Source organism: Orcinus orca, chromosome 11, assembly GCF_937001465.1.
Source record: "Orcinus orca chromosome 11, mOrcOrc1.1, whole genome shotgun sequence".
NCBI classification, from domain to species: domain Eukaryota; kingdom Metazoa; phylum Chordata; class Mammalia; order Artiodactyla; family Delphinidae; genus Orcinus; species Orcinus orca.
The window spans coordinates 51,080,235-51,093,695 of NC_064569.1; the positions used below are offsets into that span (position 1 = coordinate 51,080,235).

Here is a 13,461-nt window from a genome sequence, read left to right on the forward strand (position 1 = left end):
GGCATATGGGATCTTCCCAGACCGGGTCGGCAGGCGGACCCTCAAACACTGCGCCACCAGGGAAGCCCACCTATATGGCTTTTGACTTCCAGTAGCAGGACTGAGCTCACTAACATATAGGGGATCTTGTAAAAGAGTAACTTTCTGAAAGAGGAAAAAAAGTGGGAATAGTTAGAATTTTTGTTTACTGAAAAATCAATTCCCACTACTTTTAGTCAATATCATATATCTATTCTTTAATCCCTTCTACAGTACATGATTTGTAACTCATTCCAGTATTTGATAATACTACAGGGAATTTTTTCCTTATATAGTTTTTTTAAAGTTTTAAACATAGCATTTGTTCATTATAAAATAGAATAATCTATCAAAATAAAACAGTACAGAAAAGAAAAGTAAATGATAAAAGTTCCCTATCTCTCCCTACCCTTTCTGTCTCAATATTCAAAACACCTTACTGTTGTTAGTTTGGTTTATATTCTTTCAGGCATATAAAAACATGTTAATTATAACATATACATTTATAATATTTACATGTTAGATGATATATTTTTATAATATGTACTTAAATACTACATTATATCACATATTAATCTGGATTTTTTTTCACTTAATATATGGTGGACAGTTTTTCATGTCTACGTATATAGATTTACTTCAGTCTTTTTAATAATGGTTACCCAGTATTACATAGCCGAGATATACAATAATTTTGTTAACTATTCCCCCATTAATGGGGTTATTTTTTCCTTAAATCTTTAGTGCTGCCACTTCCCGCTCATACTGGGTCTTGAAACAAATTGGCATGTAGTGTAATAATTTTTTATTAATGTTGAGGCTTAACAGGTCAGAAGGAATTTCTGAAATGTTGCTGATTTACAACTCCAAACAACTCCTGTCTTATTCCTTAATAAGAGTAGGGTGGTGGGTGGGTGTGTAGGGGGGAATTATGTACTTTTTCTTACTATTTTTGTCATTGCTTTATGTTTAAAAAAAAAGCTGCCTTTTCTTTTCTCTCCAAATGTTTATGCTTGCCTTAAATCTAGAATTTTAATTTGAGGATATTCATTATTTAGCTTTCTAGCAGTTATTCCACAATGTATGAAGGGCAAAGAATTGCCATGTTTTGTCTTTGTAGAATTTGAGATGCTAAACAACGCAGATGTAATTACTTTTGGTGAAAGTTACAGATAAAATGGGTTACTGACAAGGACAACTCTTTGGAAACCTTTAAAATCAGAATGAGTGCTAATTTCTAACTGGATGGTTTAGGTTAATTTTACCTGAAAGTATACAGAGAGTTAAGATGTCTAATTCCTTTTCCCAGGAGCATTTATCCATACCTCAACATGAAAGAAATCTCAAGGCACAAGAGAGCAATTACCCAAGATAATTCTGACAGATTTAGGAGATTAGTTTTGTCCATTTCCTAAAACTTATGAAGATAGCCAAGACTAACCAAAGGTGACCAACCTAATGAAAGACTTCAACAATGTCACAAAAAAGTCACAACTTTTAAAATGTTTATATTGTTAATATCTTATTCTCACTAGAATGAATGCTAACCTGATAGATTCATCATTTATATATGAAATATTTGCTTACTCATTTTTCATCCTTCAAGGGATAGAACATTGGTTTTTTTTTTTTATCTGCACCGCGAGGCATGCAGTATCTTAGTTCCCCGACCAGGGATAGAACCCACACCCCCTGCAGTGGAAGCGCGGAGTCTTAACTGCTGGACCGCCAGGGAATTCCCAGAACATTGTTTTCAATGATAATATCTGACAACTCATAAAGATAACCCCCCTCCATCCACATTATTTCAGTGGTCATAGAAAAAAAAAAAGCAGACTGTCTGGGTTCAAATCCCAGCTCTATATTAGTTGTACAACCTTGAATATATCATTTGATTTCCCTGTGCCTCAATTTCCTCATCTATGAGATGAGAATAACAGTCCTACCTCGTAGGACTGTTGTACACATTAAATGAGTTAATATACAGAAAGCATCAGAACAGTTCCTACCAATAATAACACTACACATTAGTTGTTTGTTATTGCTTATAGTATCAGAAGGGCTATGAGTTGGCCTATCTGACTTACCCCATCCATGCCTTTGCTGCAGAATTTAAAAGTAGTACTTAAAACTGGGAGTTAGTTAAACAGTTATTTTGAAATATTTAGGTAGATTTTTAGAAGTCAATTAAATTGTGGTTTTTCTATTAGAACATATGAAGCCTTCTTTTAATAGATCAGGATTTTCCCTCTATTCATGATTCACTTACATTCTTAATTTGGAGAAAGCGGTTTAAAATTTTAGAGAGGAATTTTAAACATTTAACATTTAATTTAAACAATAACATTCTAAACTGTGCTATGAGAAAAAAATGAGAGTTGTCTTGCAACCTTTCACAATTTTTGGCCACTTATAAAACCCCCTCCTTCCTAGCTTCTTCTGAGTGAAAAGAGTCTTTCATACTTCTTAACATTATTATGTTGAAGATCAATAATAAAAATTATGTATCACTGAAGATAAGTAAAAAGGGTCATACTATTCTTTTAATAAATTGCTTATTTTAAAACTGATTCTGGTGTTATAAGAAGATCCCTAAATGGGAGTTTTGACTCGGCCCCTACACTTATTATATAATGTTGAGTAAGTCACGTAGAATTTTTGTGCTTCAGTCTCCTCGTTTATAAAATAAGGGACATAGACCAGGTGATCTCTATAAAATCATCTGATCTTATGACAATGAGTCTGTCAACGACAAATTGGCACCTGCCGTCGGCACTTGCCATCTGCCTCTACAAGGATTAAATCATGTGCTGCTGCAGCTGCTAACTTTTCAACACCCCCTGAAAGGAGTTCAGGGTGGAGAGCAGAAATGAGGCACGCTGTGCTCGGGGGAAAAACTGGCAGAACAGGTCTTCAGATAGTTAGATATTTTCAGGAGCCAATTTTATGAGCCCAGTTCTTGTATCTCCTCATATCTAGAAAAGCACTACTAAAATCCTTCATGACGTCTGCTCCTCGTGACTAGCAGTAACCTTCACAAGACTAGCAGAAACCTTCTGCAAAAAATATGTGCTAGATTGCATGTACTCCCCTTTCACCAAAATCATATATATACTGACCTTCCCCGCTACCTATTTGGAGCAGTTTCTCAGAGCTATTTGTTTTGTTTTTTGGGTTTTTTTTTTTTGCGGTACGCGGGCCTCTCACTGCTGTGGCCTCTCCCGTTGCGGAGCACAGGCTCCGGACGCGCAGGCTCGGCGGCCATGGCTCACGGGCCCAGCCGCTCCGCGGCATGTGGGATCTTCCCGGACCGGGGCACAAACCCGCGTCCCCTGCATCGGCAGGCGGACTCTCAACCACTGCGCCACCAGGGAAGCCCTCTCAGAGCTATTTGAGATGCTGTCTCCCGAGCTATAGTCATCATTTTGCCCAAATAAAACTTAACTCACAAATCTCATGTTGTGCTTTTTTTTTTAAAGTCAAAAACTCCCACTAACCTACTTTCAATAGCACAGCTAAGAAATACAGAAACATATTGATACTGTTGAACTTTATCTGAGCTCCCTGGTCTCTGAAAGCAGAATGGTTGAGAAATCACCCCCAGCTAACTGCGAAAGACCACCCTGCTCACAAATATTCCAAGATAAGACTTGTCTCCAACCTTCCTCATTGATTCCCATGAGACTCACTGCTGACTCCCTTGTTTATTACCTGCCTCTATAAAACCTCAGATCCATCTCCTTTTCTTGAAGACATGTCTCATTAATGAGCATTTTCCCTATTGCAATAGCCTGGTAAAATCATATCCTTAATTGTCCAGTGCATTATGTCTTGCACAATATTACTAAATTCGAAGGTTAAACTTCCAAAATGGGGAGGAAGAGCAGGGAAGCCTACCCTAAAAAACAATACTCAAGGGCTTCCCTGGTGGTGCAGTGGTTGAGAGTCCGCCTGCCGATGCAGGGGACGCGGGTTTGTGCCCCGGTCCGGGGAGATCCCACATGCCGCGGAGCGGCTGGGCCCGTGAGCCATGGCCGCTGAACCTGCGCGTCCGGAGCCTGTGCTCCGCAACGGGAGAGGCCACAGCAGTGAGAGGCCCGCGTACCGCAAAAAAAACCAATATTCAAGTCAAGGTTAACTTAGGAGGACATTTACTATAACATAATTGTTCCATGAACTTTCTAAGTGCAGAAATATTGATGAAGTTGTGGAAATAATGTACTAATGAAGTTTTGACTCCTTTTTCTCTAGGTTTGGGTTACTCTGTAAAGGGGAGGCCAGGGAGGAATTTCCTAAGTAAAACTCATTTCCGTTCCCACTGACTTGAAAGGGATTTCACTTAGAGAGTCTTTGTGATCTGAAAGTCCCTGGGGTTCTTTTGTGTTTGTGGTGCAAAATGGCACACCGACAGCCTTGCTAGTGGCTGATGTGGGCTGACAGCTCCTCCTGGAGGGGGTAGGTAAGGGTCGACAGGCACTTTGGCCATGAAGGGACAGCTTCTTGAGGTCTGAAGGAGGGCCAAGAGTTGAGTCCTTGGATGGTGGTGTGCTGCTCTCTTGGTGGTACCTGTCAGGTAGAATTTAGAGTTAAACATAATATTCAGAATTTAACAGTAAGGAACAAAGAGAAACCAATGGCCCCATTGCAGCAGTTTAAGAGTCTGAAAGTAAAAGTCTTCACATAAAAGAAATGCTTGTAAGAGAAAGGAGTGATTTACTCTCACCTGCTGTTGACCATTGACCTAGAGGAGGTATGGCACAATTCTTCAGTATATACTCCTGCTTTCAGAAATAAAACTCTATGCTATGTCATTTAAAGAAGCATTTTTTATATCTAAAGCCTTATGCCTGTCCTTCACAGAGCCCAACATTCCCAGTGAAAGGACTTTTCATTCTAGTTTTGAAACTTGATTGTTCTTTCATCTTGCATTTCTAATGGATCCTATAAAGAAAAAAGAACTATTCATATGGAGAGATGAAGAGAGATTTTTTTTATTTTTATTTATTTTTGGGGGGGGAGAGAGATTTTTTTTAAATGGTGTTTTCTTTGATTCATATTTTTCTAACACTCTCTGATTTTTCCAATATCATCCCAATAGCATCAGCACTTTTTTCAGAACCAATTCTGGGTCCCATCTTTTACCTTCTCTGTTCTCTCCAGCCCACCATGACTCATTTCTTTTCTCTGCAACACAAGGAAGCAAGTGGTAGAGGCTAAGAAGTTGCAGAGTATGAGATCTAAGTTCTAATCCAGGCTCTGCCACTCAGTGGTTATGTGACTTAGATTGACCTAAGCCTCAATTTCCTAATTTTAAAATAGGAACAATAATAGAACCAATTTCATTGAGTTTGTGTGAGGATTAAGTAAGAAAATACATGCAGTGTTTTTTAACACTGGAAACACTCAGTAGGTGCTAGGGATTAATATTATCCTATATTGCCTTGAATTGCTGGTTTATCATTTTACATTAAGATATCTTATCTTCCTTATGAGACTGGCACCTCCGTGAAAGTGGAAAACCACTTTGCTTTTATTAGTTCTTAACTTTAAACAGGTATAAAATTCATTCATCATCTGTACAATGCTATGAACTGTGCTGAGTTCCAGCCCTCAGCTCCCTCTTCCACTGACCTTACATACGTGTACACGCATGCATGCACACACACACACATACACAAGTGCTCACCTCAGTTCATTTATCCAAGTTCCATCCCCCTTAAACAGCCATCCTTGCCAAACCCTCAGGCTTAAGGATGTGCACACTGGCACTGTGGTCCCAGAGCATGATCAGGAAAGAGAGTGTACGAGCACCCCCTCCTTCCTGCACTCTTCTTGCCCTGGGGAGTGGCACATGACATGGCCAGGTTTTAAACACACAACTAAACAAATTAATGTATATGACCCATAATCTCTAAATGCCACTTACTGATTATCTTACCTTGCCCTATTTCTTTATAGGATTCTAGTACTATGTAACAATGATATCAAAGTATCTAAGAATATAAGGTGCTCATATAGGATTTTCAGGTCAATGAATATGTGTAGCCCAGAAATGGATGATACATACTCCAATCCTCTTGAAAGTGATAGCGTTTCTTTATTCTTGTAGATGATATTTTCTAAAATTTTCTCTATGGAAATTAAGAGAGTTAAATAACCAGTGCACAGATTATGTTAGGTAATGTTATGAAATTATGTTACAATGTTCATTTTAGGCACAACATATGTTTCATGTGAAAGGTCAGCAAAATGATTTCAGGTAGTTACAGAAAGGCACACTTGAAGTGACTGTTATTTACTCAGTTGTATGAAAAATTATTTTAAAGAGCTAAAAGAGTTTCTAAAAAGGATTACCTTTTTGACAGCATAAGTTAAAATGTCATGGACATTATAGTTTCACCAGTGAAGCAAACCAACTCATAAAGTTGAACTGTATTTTTCACATGAAATTCAATAATACCCACTTTTAGTAGTCTGATTAAAGAGTAGTTCATTACTAAGCAAGAGTTCTAGAACCTTGAGTTTCAACATGTGTCAACTCCACATTTACACAACTAAGTTGCTAAAAGTCAAGTGTTTTTCTAATGAGCTGATTACGTATCTCTAGAGAGAGCCACCGCAAAGGAGAAAGCAATGGGAGAACTGGGAAAGAGAACTCCAGAATCAAAAGTATGCACAAATCGTTTTTTCTCCTTTCTCCCTCTGCATCAAACACAGATAAACTCCTTGAGGCTGAAACTGTCAGGTTAAAAGCCAGAGTCCAAAAAGCAGCAGGCAACATTAAACAGTTTCAGAAAAATCTGTTAGATGCAAAGTCAGATAAGAATGCAAAGTACACATATACTAGCATATTGACTCTATCAAGAAATGAAGAAAAATGGTAAATAGAATTTACTTAACTTCTTTCTCATCCTTTTTAAGAGTTTTAAAATGGAATAGAAAAAAATCATTGATTTTTAAAACTCTTAAAAAGGATGAGAAAGAAGTTAAGTAAATATGAAAACAGGGAGTTTAGTGTTCATGGAAAGTAAAACACCTATCAGACCGATATTGTCAGATTAATGTGCTAAAATATAAGAAACAAGCAGAACAATAAGGAACAATGATTCTTCCATTAAAAAAAATCATATAGACCTAGATCTCAAGATGTAGAATTTGAGCTCTCCTGAATAAAAAATTCCCCATGAAGGCTCTACTAAAGCAGAATTGGTGAAATATAAGCAATTCTATGTAAAATAATTCAAAGCTAGAAAATAATTCTCAGATATTTAAGTGTAATCAAGAGGCTGGCAGAGACCAGTACCAAACTCTTCATGTGACCCAGAGTCACATAATATTCAAAATGTCCCAGACACAATCCAAAATTACTTGACATTTGAAAAGCCAGGAAAATCTCAATACCTTATGAGGAAAAAGAAAATTAACAGATATCAATCTTGAGATGAAAAAGATGTTGGAATTATCAGACAAAAGCTTTAAGGTAACCATCATAACCATGCTCCAATAAATGAGAGTGAACCCCTTTGAAACAAATGGAAAGATAGAAAGTCTCAGCAGAGAAATAGCAAATATAAAAAGGAACCAAATGGAAATTTTAGGAGGAAAAAATACACTACAATAACTAAAAATTTTTAAATTCTCTGAATGGACTCAGTGAGCAGAGTAGAGATGACAGAGAAAAGAGTCATTGAATTTTGAAGATAGAGGAATAGAAATTATCCAATTTGAACAATCCAGAGAGAATAGAGATTGAAGAAAAAAATGAACACATTCTCAAGGGACTGTGCGACAATATGAAAAAGACCTAATATTCATGTCTTCAGAGTCCCAGAAGGAGAGGAAAAAGAGTGGTACAGAAAAAATATTTGAAGGAATAATGGTTGAAAACTCTCCAAATTAGGCAAAAGACACAAACTTATAGATTCAAGAAACTGAGTGAATCCCGAGTAGGATAAACTCAAAGAATTCCACACCAGACATATCATAATCAAACTGCTGTAAGTGATAAAGGAAATTAAGAGATATTTAGAACTGAATGGCAATATACATCAAATACATGTGACTCAGCTAAAACAGATTTTAGCTTATAGCTGTTGTTGACTCTGGGTCTTATTTAAATTCTTGTAGAATGTTATTATTATTTTTTTAAATCAGGCAATCAACTGCTGTGTGCATTCTGTTCAGGATTTTTACTTCCATTCAGAGGGAGAGGTAGGGCAAAGTGTGCTTACTCCACCTCGACCAGAATTAAAAAATTAATTTTATTACATCAAAATTAAAATTCTACTCAGTAGAAGACACCACATAGAATAAGCTAATAGGTAGTTGACAATATGGGATGAGGTATTTTTAATCTCTAAAACCAATAAGCTGATTAGTATAATGTATATTAGTAGAATGTACAAAGCAATTCTGCTCCTGAGTATATGTCCCAGGAAAGTTTTCAAACAGGATGGAAGAGAGTAAGGGGGAGAAAAATGAATACTGATTCTACCCCAACCCTCAATATTTTTTGTATTTTTATAAATCTGTAACTGATCAATGAATATTTGTTAATAATTATAAACTATGATCTAACTGTGTGCAAGCGAATATATCTATTTAATAATGGCAGTGTCAATTTTGAGAAATATCAAGAAATAAGGGCTTATTATAAGAACAGCTACTGGAGGCCTTGAATCCTTCTCTTGAGTTTCTAAACATTCTGAATTCATATACTTACACACAAAGTATATTTACATAAACACAGGACTTGGTCCTCTAATAGAAGTACAGCAACCTACCGCATAAGAAATCCTTAGGAAATTAATACAGATGGTGCCTCGTGCCAAATTATTGCACAATAGCATTTTTATTTTTTACATACCGTAGTATTTATTAGGGAGAAGAGAAAAGAAGAAAGTTATTCTGTTTCAAGGCTTGATCAAGGATTCTGAGGATGCTAAATAGATTATTGCTCAGTGACTGACTTTGCAAAAACGAAAGAGCTAAGTTTAATAGGGACTCACTAAGTGCCACACACAGTTTAAGCACTTTACATGTACAGTTGACCCTTGAACAATGTGGGGTTAGGGGTACTGATCCTCTGCACAGTTGAAAATCAGCATATAACACTTTACAGTTCACCCCTCTGTATCCAAGGTTCCGTTTCCAAGGATTGTGTAGGACTGTCGTATGTATCTATTGAAGAAAGTCTGCATATAAGTGGACCCTCAAAGTCCAAACCTGTGTTGTTCAAGGGTCAACTGTACATGACTTAGCCCTTTACATATCATCCCTGTGGGATATGTACCATTGTGAGCCCCATCCTACCCATGAGGAGTGAAGCCTGGGAAGGTTAAATAGTCCAAGGTAGAGTCCAGATTTGAAGTCAGCCAGTGTGGCTACAGAGCCTTTATGTTTTTATCTACTATGCAGAGAAGAATGAAACAGCTCCCTTTTTCTACTTTCTGCCAAGAAGTGCTTCTTCTTAGAGAAAAATATAAGGTTCACCTTCTTTGTTGTTTTTTTCCCTTCTATTTTGCTAATGATATACAATTAAATGCAATACATTCTCATTTCATAAGGATGCCAAGGTGGTCAGCTCTGATTCTGTTAATTAAACAGATCGGTTTCTCCAAAAGTTCATCCCACTACTTGCCATGCACTATGGTTAGAAAATCTGCTTAATTTTAAGTTTTCATTAGCTAAATATCAGTAGAGGCTATAAATAGATGTAAACTCAGATTGAAATCCACCCTGGTGGGTATGAGCTTAGCAGATCTGGACTGAGGGCTAAGCATTTTCACTCTTTTCCTTTGGATTATTCAAGGTGAATGCAATTAAATTTACATAAATCTTACTCTATGCCAGCACTGTAAAAATGTTTTATTGATCTGTATGTTTTTTTTATACGTGCAAGCAATAGGCAGTCTTTTTCCTCCCAGCTTTAGGGGATTCTTAAGTAAGTCACAATAAACTTTTCCTTAGAGAACATTCTGGTTAGATATCTGCTTGGGTTTTCTCCTGTAAAATGCATGACTACATGGAACTATGCACTAATGAAGAGCTATACTAAAGACAGAGAAACCAAAGTACTGAATCTCATTATCAGAGATCATCACCAGTCTGTTTTCTATCCCTCAGGTGTTAAAAGGCCTGTTGTTCACTATTACCTTGAAAAGTAATCATATTTATGTAAGTGTGATGTCCCAAGATAACTGCATCCTTCTTATGACCTGCAGCTTCTCATAATTAGGCCTAAAACTTTACACCTCAGAGGTGTCACAAAGCTCTGTACATGATAACATTCTTTAGCCCTCTAATTAGTGTTTATGGTAGCCTGCCTTTTGTTTACACTTTTCACTCAGATGTTTAATTATGAAGACGACAGTACTAGAAAACTATGGGATAGCAGATAACTATGGGTGGATAACTCCACCACCCCCACTTTATTTGGAAATCAGTCCTCCTCTCCACACGTGGAGCACGCAGAAGCTGCCATGTTTTTAAACCTCCTGGCTATGGTGGATATTTTTTTAGCAGTCAATCATTTATTCAAGTTAGGCATCAGAGACCTTCCCAGGATTCTTTAATTTGGTACGAGAAAGTGTGTGAGTTAGCCTTTGTGTGGTGGTGGGAGAAGTAAAAAGTGAATTTAAGACAGTTGGTGACTTTGCTGTCCCACAGAAGACGTGGCATTCAGTGAGAGAAAATGAAGCTGATCCACACACATCAGAGGAGACAGAGACAAAGTTCTATGGCATTCAAGTCCCAAGTTCCAGCTATGCCTAAGTCCGACTTCATTCTTAGCATTCCTACTTTCCTAAGTTGTGGTTTCTAACTTTTGCTGATTTTGCTCACCACTGTACATCTAAAATTGAAGAGCCCAGCAAATAGAATATGTCAGATTTAACAGGTAAAATAGATAGATCTACATTTGTATCTATGTCTGTATCTGTACATATCTGCTGAATGAACGTTGAATAACATGAGTTGCCCTCTAATTCCAATATTGCCCTGTAATTCCAATAAATTCCCCTTTTAACCTAAGTTGGACTTCTGCCACTTTTAAAAGAGTTCTGATCTCCACAATAACCTAAAACAGCTACTGCATACATTACTTAGAAATCTCTTTTATTTTTCTAAACTGGAAGAAAACAATGAGGCTATCAGAGTGGTCTAGAAAAATTGGGGCATTATATGCCAAATGTGAAATGAATGTTGAATCTCAGAGCATGTGGATGGCTACCCACTGGCAGTGCCTCTCCCTCAGTACTTCCAGTTACGAGGGCCACGTTGGGAACTTCACTTGGTGCCCTGAGACAAGAAGGCAGAGACCCTCCTCCCAGAAGCTAGTAATTTATGGCGCTCAGGGTAACAATGGAAGTGTATCAACCCCTTAAAACATAGCTTGTTATTACATGGATTTAGAACAAATCATCATCCTCTAAGCCTAATGATACAAGCCAGGCTTCCTAAAACAATTTTTTTTTCTTTTGATGACAAAAAAAGTTAATAAAATTTAGTTTAAAAGACCTTTGTATGTCACTGTTCAGTGAGAGAAGGTATGAGAATAAGTACAGTGGGAAAAGGCCCCTCCCCAGTAACCCATTGCACAGCATGGTACACCACAGGTCTTGGGGGTGAATACTCTCCAAGTAGGCGTTCACTTTTTCTTTCCACATTTTGCAATGTTTTCCTGGGGGCTGTTTCCCCCATGTCATGACCTGACTTTCAGGGCCCCAATGCACCTTAATTTTCCCCATGCCTATAATCCCCTGACTCAGAGCTCTTAGAATCCTATGCTCCCTTCCTCCTAATGTCTAGATACTTAAAGTGTGTAATAGAATCATACTTTGAGTTATGCAGCTTAGGAAACTCCTTTTTCAATTTATACATGTTCCATTTTTTCCTGCCTCTACCGTAGCTTCTACTGTTCCCTCCAACTGCAGTATCTCTATCACCATGTGCACCATTCCTTCACCGACTGTCATCTGGCATCTTGACTTCTCCCCACAACCGAATAAGACCTTTCCCCTCATTAAATCTCTTTGACAATTTGCTCAAACTCAATCATGACACTTAGCATGCATACTTTGCAGTATCTTTATTTACGCAAATGTCATATGTCCTGGTGAGAAGCAGCTTCTCAAGGATAGGAACTATGTCTTACTCATCTTTGTATCTATTACAGGGCCCAGCATACCACTACACAGAGCCAGAGTTCAATAAATGATTTGAATTTGATTTTAATCATTTATTTATACTGAGACATCTGTATATTCAATTGAAATGAGAAAAATTATAGTTTATAGCTAACTGGATTTGAATTTAGAAGAAAATCTCACAAAATACCTTCTTCATTATTACGTACATGAGATAAACAGAATTCAGTTCAAAGACAGTAGTAGAGAAAAAGCATTTTAAAAAGCCAGTTGAGGGCTTCCCTGGTGGCTCAGTGGTTAAGAATCCGCCTGCCAATTCAGGGGACACGAGTTCGAGCCCTGGTCCGGGAAGATCCCACATGCTGTGGAGCAACTAGGCCCACGTGCCACAACTACTGAGCCCACGTGCCACAACTACTGAAGCCCACACTCCTAGAGCCTGTGCTCCGCAACAAGAGAAGCCACTGCAATGAGAAGCCCATGCACTGCAATGAAGAGTAGTCCCTGCTCGCCGCAACTAGAGAAAGCCACGCACGGCAACAAAGAACCAAAGCAGCCAAAAATAAATAAATAAAATAAATAATTTTTTTTAAAAAGCCAATTAAAATGTAAAATAAGTTTTGGACAGCAAGTTAAAAACATAAAACAACAATCTCACCTGAAAAGGGATTCATTCAAACTTTTAGGCTTTTTGCCTCTCCAAAAGGCAGGGCCATTATTCTCTTCTTTGACTTAAAAAAAAAAAGTTAGTTGGTCATTAGTTACATGATTTGATTGAGTTTATGAAGAAGATAGAGTCACTGTTCTGAATTGATGACTCTATAAATCCTCACAAAAACTTGCAAATTCAAAATTATAAGCTGGGCAAAGAGCCAAAGTTCTTTTTACCACTGCACCACCAGGGAAGCCCCCCAGCCAATATTTTTGAATGGAGAGTGAATGCTGTTAATAACCATAATAAAACCACAATTATCAGGGCAGGACTTGTGGTTCCCTCTGTAGTGGGAGGCCCAAGTTTCACAGAGATGACTACCAGGAATTTTCCTAAAGCCAAGTGTTCACAATCTTTCCAGTTACCCCCCTGCACTTCTTCATGAGGGTTTTCATTAAAATCTCTGGCTGTTAATAAGGTTATTAAAATCAAACAAGCACTGGGACTTCCCTGGTGGTCCAGTGGTAAAGAATCTGCCTTCCAACGCCGGGGACACGGGTTCGATCCCTGGTCAGGAAACTAAGATCCCACATGCCATGGAGCAACTAAACCCGCACGCCACAACTACTGAGCTGGTGAGCCTCA

General features: G+C 37.9%; 1 protein-coding gene across 1 annotated transcript in view; it reads right to left on the reverse strand.

The window, feature by feature from the left end:
- Nucleotides 1-13,461, reverse strand: part of C11H12orf56 (chromosome 11 C12orf56 homolog) — a 62,154-nt gene that overhangs the window by 40,699 nt on the left and 7,994 nt on the right. The window contains 4 exon segments of the mRNA XM_033440396.2: nucleotides 71-144; nucleotides 4,174-4,340; nucleotides 4,343-4,584; nucleotides 12,823-12,895. Coding sequence (XP_033296287.1) covers nucleotides 71-144; nucleotides 4,174-4,340; nucleotides 4,343-4,584; nucleotides 12,823-12,895 — 556 coding nt within the window.